At 54.2% G+C, this 7,372-nt stretch overlaps 1 protein-coding gene across 1 annotated transcript; it reads right to left on the bottom strand.

The window, feature by feature from the left end:
* Nucleotides 1-1,519: 1,519 nt before the first annotated feature.
* On the bottom strand, nucleotides 1,520-5,296 carry BSX (brain specific homeobox; the record flags this gene model as incomplete). Its single annotated transcript, XM_082627436.1, has 3 exons — nucleotides 1,520-1,759; nucleotides 2,828-3,024; nucleotides 5,035-5,296. The coding sequence occupies 3 exons, from the start codon at nucleotides 5,294-5,296 to the stop codon at nucleotides 1,520-1,522; spliced, it is 699 nt and encodes a 232-aa protein (XP_082483562.1).
* Between the last annotated feature and the right edge of the window lie 2,076 nt (nucleotides 5,297-7,372).

Genomic DNA, 7,372 nt, shown 5'->3' on the forward strand with positions numbered 1-7,372 from the left:
CATTAGAACCCAGGAGTCAGTACTAGCCACAGACACTCTTTTCCAGCCTTCCTGGTCTCTTTTACCTAAATACACAACCAGGGCGAAAGGCAGATGGGAAACTGAGGTCGCCTCTGGCACGGCTGCTATATTTGATAAGTGTACTGGGTATGCAGTGTCGTCACACAATTCATTACCATCACTTCACACTCCTAATATCAAGAGATCCCTGTCCTTTCAGCACTTCAGAGTCAAAAAATACTCTTTGCAGAGGCCTTTTTCACGTAGGTGGAACTCTAGACTATTAAACGATTAAAAACAGAAAAATCGGCGACGGGGAGACGGGAATCTGTTAAGGAAAAGTTATTAGCCCTGCTCCTTCCTGCGGCGCAGGGCGGAGGGAGGGGAGGGAGCGTGCGCGCAGGAGGTCGCGGTAACAAACGATTCCCGGAAACTCGTGTCTGTTCCCAGTTTTGCCCGGCGAGCCCTTTATTATCTAAAGAGAGTGCAAACCCGGGAAAAGAATAGGAGACCTCCCAGGGGAAAGGGAGGGGGCAACGCGCAGGGCCAAGAGGACTCCTGCCCCACCTCAAGGGTCCCCAAACAGCTGCACGCCTGTAAGGGGATGCGTATTCCCCTTTAGGTTTCATTTTGCTAAAACTCCGAGTTCCCTAAAATGCAATGAGAATGAGCACTTCCACACACAACCCGAGGAACACTCGCTTTTAAAATATCAGTAACCGGTGGGACATGGAAGAGTTGCTGGACTGGCGCGCAACAAGGTCGGGAAGCAAAATTGCTCGGTGGGTTTGCTCTGCCCAGGTGTCTCGACTCGCGTGAGCGCCGCTCAGAACGGGGGCGGAGGGAGAGGGAACCAGGGTAAAGAGCGCGGGTGCCTGGGGGACCACAAGCTCAAAAAGGGTTCCTGGGTGCAGAACCACGAGCTCTTGAGGGGAACTGTGACGCTAGAGGATGGAAGCGCCGCCCTGAGAAGGAGGGAGTCGCCTTAGTATTAGTTAGAGATGGGGGGGCGGGGGCGAGTGGGAGGTTAGTGGCGGGCCGCGCCCGAGTCTGTCCGGGAGTGAATGTGTTAAGGATCAGGTCCGGATCCGGATCCCCGCAGAGCGGAGGGCCCAGACACCCGGTCCCTTACCTGCAGCCCGTCGGTCTGCCCAAGGAAGGGCAAGGGGTCCGGTGGAGAGCCTGGCCAACGGAGCGGGGACAGGTGGCTGAGGGGCGAGGGCCGAGGGGCCTGCAGTCGCGGCGGGGAAGAGGTCCCCCACCGAATTAAGGAGCCAAGAGCCCGTGCTCCCGTTTGCGCTGCCGAAGACGCGGGGCGAGCGGACGAGCCAAGCAGGCGCACACTCGCCCCCGCACGGGCGCTGCGAGCTGGCGGGCGGGCGGGGGAGGGGGCGGGAGGCCGCGCTGCGCAGGCCCCGCAGGTGTTGGACGGTTAACAGGTGTGTCGTGTTTATCTTCCCGGAGCCGATATCCCTGGCCCGCCCCTCTGCGTCCTCCCCGCCTTCCCTGGCCCGGCGGCTCAGAGCACGTGCGGCCCTGAGCCCAGCTCCCCCTCGTCCCCAATGTCCACCTCGTCCTCCGGCTCGGTCAGCACGAAGGGACCCGTGGGCAGGTCCAGCCGAGCCTCGGCGGGTGCGGCCTTCGGGCCATGGGGGCTGCCCTCACGGCTCTCGGGCCCATCAGATGCTTTGGGCTCATCTTGACTTTTCCTCAGCTGTTTTTTATGCTTCATCCGCCGATTCTGGAACCACGTTTTCACCTGATTCCGGGGAGAAACAAAGAAAATCACGTCATTCCTTCAGACCCATGGTTATTGAGCTAAGACAAAAGCGATTGCTGGAGTTTAAGAAAATAGACCGCAATCCACTGATGAATTATCCAGAAGTTGTGACAGTCCCAACCTTGGGTTAAGTCACACCTGTACGGCTCACAAGTTATTGTCTTAGCTTGAATGAGAATCAAACATCCTAGCTCTCAGAAGTACTTGTCCTGAAATAACGATGAGGCTCAAAATGGTGTGTTTAGTAAATACTAATACTGCTATTAATTAGAATTTCTAATAGTAAGTGCTGCGTGGATAAGTTTCCTTTCTGTTCAAAATACGTTCCTCTGACTGTGACATCTAAATACCTGGTCCAGCAAGACTGCTGGACAGCAAGATGAGAAGCAGACTTGCTGCTTCTCATCAGAGAGAAAAATCACTGGGGCCTGGCAGGGCTATGATTTCACAGCAAGTTGGGTTTCCAGGTACAGGGAAAAGGAAAGGGAGTGGAGCGAGGTATTTTGAGGTTGCAGGTGAATAGCATCTGGTAGAAGATGAAAACAGTTCTTCCACTCAGGGCAATAGAAAGGAGGCTTATATTTGTGTGTGTGTGCGTGTGCGTGTGTGCGCGCGCGCGCGCGCTGGGGAGGGGTGGCTCTGAAGACTCGCGGCTGTGAGAGTTTAAAGAAGAAAAAAAAATCTTGTGTGGGCTTCTCTCGGGTCAAGAACCCTCTTATCTCTTACCGATTTACGTCTGACCCGGGTTACTGCCCTGATCAGAAATGGGTGGGGAGGCACAGAAATGATAGTTCTCAAGCGGGGAGTGATCATCAGAATCACTCGAGGGGTTTTTCCTCCGAGTCCAGAACCCGCTCGAGAGATTTTGCTTCGGTGAGTCGACAAGAGATTGGAGGTGTCGGTACTTTTACTACGGGTCTTCGGAGAAGCCTAGAATAAAGGGGAGCGGGGTCGTTGCACTCAAGAACTCCGCAGCCGGTCCAGAGGCGTTAGGAGTCGGGGGGAGAGGAGCGAGCGGAGATGGGGCCTCCCCCTCCTCCGGCCCACCTGCGTCTCGGACAGGCTGAGGGCCGTGGCCAGCTCCACCCGCTCGGGCGTGGACAGGTAGCGCTGGATCTCGAATCTCTTCTCCAGGCCGGAGAGCTGCGAGTCCGAGAAAACCGTGCGAGCTTTGCGGCGGCGGCAGTGCTTCCCCGGCAGCTCTGGGTGCTGGGGGTGCGGGAACAGCGCCGGGACAGGCACCCCTGCGGAGAGAAGAGTGGTCAAGTGGGCAGAGCCCGACCTCCCCGGGCGACCCCCGCTCCACTGCCCACCCTCGTCCCCGGCACCCGCTCCACCTCGTGCCCCCACCGGTCCCCGCCTCGCCCCACAGCTTCTCCAGGGCTTCTCCCAGGAATCGCAGGGCAGGGGGAATAAATCACAAGAATAGCGCTTGGAGATCTTTATCAGAACGGCCATCTACACACACAAACAATAAACAGTAAGTAAAACGGAAAAGAAAATTATAAAATAGATCCGGAGGCCTTAAATACTGTCTTCTTGGAGAAACTTCTGGATAGTCCTCGGCTGCGCCTCCCGAAGTTTTCTTGCAAACGTCGGAGGGTCCAGCAGCTATCCTCCTCCCCACCATCCCCTCCCCCCAATCCTCCAGACCCCTGACGACAATCAGTGATGTCCTGGGGCTGACAGAAGTGTGAACGTGAGCCTGCTTCCCAACCTCACTAAAAAACACCGTTCTCTTCCCTGAGCCGCCTCCATTCTCCCGCCTGCGGCCACAGGGAACAGGCCAACACTCTCACGTGCGGGGAAGCTCCTGAGCGAGAATGGAAGGGTAGTTGCCGCTTCGCACGTTTCCTATCAGTCTCGGGGTCGCGCTGGGGACCCCGCTCTCTAATCTAGTTCTCATTCTTACCCTCCAACCCCACGCAGAAGGATTGAAGCTCTTTTCCCGGGCCGCGGGAGACTTCTCGTGTCTTTCCTGACCTTCGCAAGCTTTACCATGTCTGAGATGCACCAAGCGGACCAACCGCCGCAGACATCAATATCGGCTGATCCCAGGGGGGAACAGCAAAAACAGAAAACTAGTAGTTCCGGTATCTCTGGCTTTGGCCACTACTATTTGCCTTCGGGAACATGGGTGCAGCGCAAAAGAGACTGTCTCTGGCCGGCGGTGAAGCCAAAGCAGAGAAGCGGACTTGGACGCAGGCTTTACAATTGCCCCTCCAACCCAGTGCCCCGAAGTCTGGGTTTTACCGCTTCACAAACGCTTTAGCTTTTGTCGTGGATTCCAGCGCCCACATTTCACAAACTGGCTCACGTCTGTGCAGCCCCCACCCCAACTAGGGTTGTTTTTCTGGCTGCGCTCTGCATCTGGACTCAACGAATTATTCGATTCTGTCTGGAATGAAGATGCCGGAAAAGAAAGCGTGAATGTGGCCTTTCAGAGAGAGGCACAAAAAAACCCTGGGTATTTCCCCGCATCTCCCTGTCCCAACCAGACTTTGCTGGTCCCCGCTCTTTGCCATGCCTGGGAAATCAAAATACTTTGGCTCTGGGCTCCAGAGGTATCAGCAACAGGGGCAAAGGAGGGCAGCCCAGCCCAAGATTGTGAATTCAATGCTAGATGTTGGGAGTAAAGAGGGTTAATGCGCAGCTGCGTCTCTCCCTCTTTTTTTCTTACCTTCTCTCCCTTATTCGGGCCAGCCCAAACCTTCAGTCCTCAGAATATCCCAAAACCCTCCTTCACTTCCAAACCCCTGCAGTGTCTACCTGCAAATGCTCAGCGCCTGTGAGGAGAGAGCTGGCCCCACTGGAGCCTTTTGAGCTTCTGCGCTGGAAAGTTGAGTTCCTTTCCATGGGGTGGGATAGTCAGGGGTCTCCCTCAGAGTGGGAGAGGTAGGGATGGGGACTGAGAGATGGACCAAAGTGGCCCGGAAGACCAAGAGAAGGGAAACTGAACACTGCCCATCAAGAATATCGCCAAAATCTACAGCTACTTCTTGGCTCGGCACGTTTCCTCCATTATAAAAAGTGAGGAGTGACCACGAGTTACTACCCTGGATTGGCATGCCTCAGGGGAGCTCCCTGTGTTCTCGGTCATATCCCCAACCTTCCACTGTCACTTAGGGAAGGAGGCCCAGCCAAGCCAGGCCCAGCCAGCTCTGGCCTTTCCTCTCGTCTGTCACAGGCTTAGGGTCTATGCTGGAAGACATGCTCTCTCTCTCTCCCCATACCTTGAGACCCCTGTTACTTACCCGCGGTGGTGAGGAAATAAGGGTGGTGGTGGTCTCCCTTATGTAGAGGGTGATGGGGGTGAGGGGCCAGGAGGGTGGGTGTGGGCATGAGGGGGTAGCCATAGTCTAGCAGAGGCACCCGGGAGGCCAGAGAGCTGGTGAAGTGGTCAGAGGCCACCTCCCTTAGCGGCTTGGGCTTGTGCAGCAGGATGTCCTCGATGAAGAAGGACGTGGGCCTCTGAGATGACGCCGGGTGTAGAGGGGAGGTGAAGTTGAGATTCATCTTGGACCGAGCGCCTGCCACAGGGCGAGGGCCGGGGACGGCGAGTAGGAAGCAGGCAGCGTCTCAGCACGCCTGGTCGAGAGCCAACCACCCTCGAGGCTCGGATCCCTGATGCTCTCTCCCCGGCCTGGGCTACCCCCAGCGCTGGAGAGGCAAGGAGATAAGCTCTTGGGTAGGTTGGGTCTAAGTGTAGGAGAATTGGCAGCTTGGAGAGGGGAGCCGGGAGAGCCAATGGCAAGGCTGCCAGAGGCAGAGGGGAGGGTGCGGTGGGCGCGGGGCGGGGCGGGGAGGGGAGCTGTCCGCGGTGCTGAATACGACCGGCCAGGCCCGGGGAGAGTGGAGCCGAGCGGACCGGGTTCTTGCTCCTACCAGGTTTCTCGACCTCAGTTTCTGCCCGCCACGGCAGCAGCTGCCTAGCTCCCGGCCGTTTTTTAAAGAAAACGAAAGAGATAAAGTCTCTACCCTCAGACAAACTCCTCTTTAGAGAGCAGAAGGCATTTAAAGGGCCCCGAAGCAACAGGAATAAAGCACTTATTTCAGCACTGGGGCCTGGGCTTTAAAACTTTAGAGAAATGATAGCAGAGTGGGAAGAGGAGAAGTGAGGAGAGAGTCCAAATCTGCTAGACCCAACTTAAGTTGATGACTGAGGGGTGACTGGATTGTCGAGGTAAATAAATACAATGTTGATGATGATCGTAACATTCTCTACCTCAGTTTTAGAGGGTGGTGTGAGGAAAGTTATACCTACATTAGTCAAGTAATTTGGTCTGTGTAAATATGTCCAGAACTACCTCTTAAATGCCAGCCTCCACCTCCTCTCAAATTTCCATTACTTTCTCCTCATTCCGCTCACATAGGCTGCTATTTCTGCTATACTATCCTTTTCAGCCCTAGCGCCCCCCAATAATCGTACTGTGTTTTTGTTTCCCTTTCCCTTTTGCAGCCTTTCTTTTCATTTTCCTCTTTCCCAATCTTTTGTTTTCTAATGTTTGTCTTTTTCAAATCTGTCACATTTATTTCCCTGGAGTCAATTTGCTAAAATTAAGGTGATCATCTACAGCACAGCAGGGGTAATTTCAGCTCGCATCTCTGAAAATTGCTCTAATTATTGATGTTAAACTCAGGGAAATTAAAAGAAGCCACTTCTCTTCCATCTCCCCATTTTTAAGCTCTAATTTGTTGAAATCTAGTCATCATCACAGTTCCAATCACCACTGCTAATAGTAAAAGTGTTTTAATAGAGACTGAGTCCTCACAACCCATGCTATTAGATAATTAGAGGAGGTGTTAGGAAGCCAAGTGCTAATCCTTGGGCGCACGGGTAGGATTTCCATCTGATCTAGCAGGTAGAACAAATTAATTACCAGAATCAATTAGGCCCCAAACTACAGAGCTCCAAGAAGTGGGAGCGTCGTATTCCATACGGATGCACTGGTAAATGGTAAACAGACGAGGAGAGCGAGAAGAAGGAGGAAGAGGGGGAAATAACTTTAAAATAAGCTCTTGGCAAGTAAGCCTCTCAACCAAGTCAGAACTCTTTGTCCTGGAGTGTGAAATGTGATCTTTTTAAAGTTTATAATTGTAAGAACTGAAGACCGGAAAGCAGGTGGCCACGGAGAGGGAACATAGACGACTTCCAGGAGTCGCTGCTTGGTCCTTAGCCCTGGTCCAGTCATCTCCGGCAGGACCAAAGGAAGACCAAGGAGACACGTGAAGAGGGGACCGTCCACACTTGACCCACATCCACCCTGCTGCCAGAGAGCGCTTACTCTTTCCTGTGAGTGGAAACCGAGGCATCCTGTCTCCTAAGGATTAGAGGCTATCGAGGGCATGGCGGGTTTACAAGCAGAAGTAGCCTCTGTAAAGAGCCTTCCCAAGCCGGCGCGAGCTTACACTCCATCCCTACACAGACCGAGCACAGATTTGCACCCAGCCTTGGGGGTGGGATTTTAGCTTCACTCTGGGGGCAGGGACTAACTTCTGCCTCAGAAACAGAAATGACAAGATTACTGAATGTCCCTTGGGACCAGGGGCAGTAAAAAACAACGCCTTTGGGTAGCAGTTACCTTGGAGCCA

Source organism: Mesoplodon mirus (genome assembly GCF_964341445.2).
Source record: "Mesoplodon mirus genome assembly, chromosome: 7".
NCBI lineage: Eukaryota > Metazoa > Chordata > Mammalia > Artiodactyla > Ziphiidae > Mesoplodon > Mesoplodon mirus.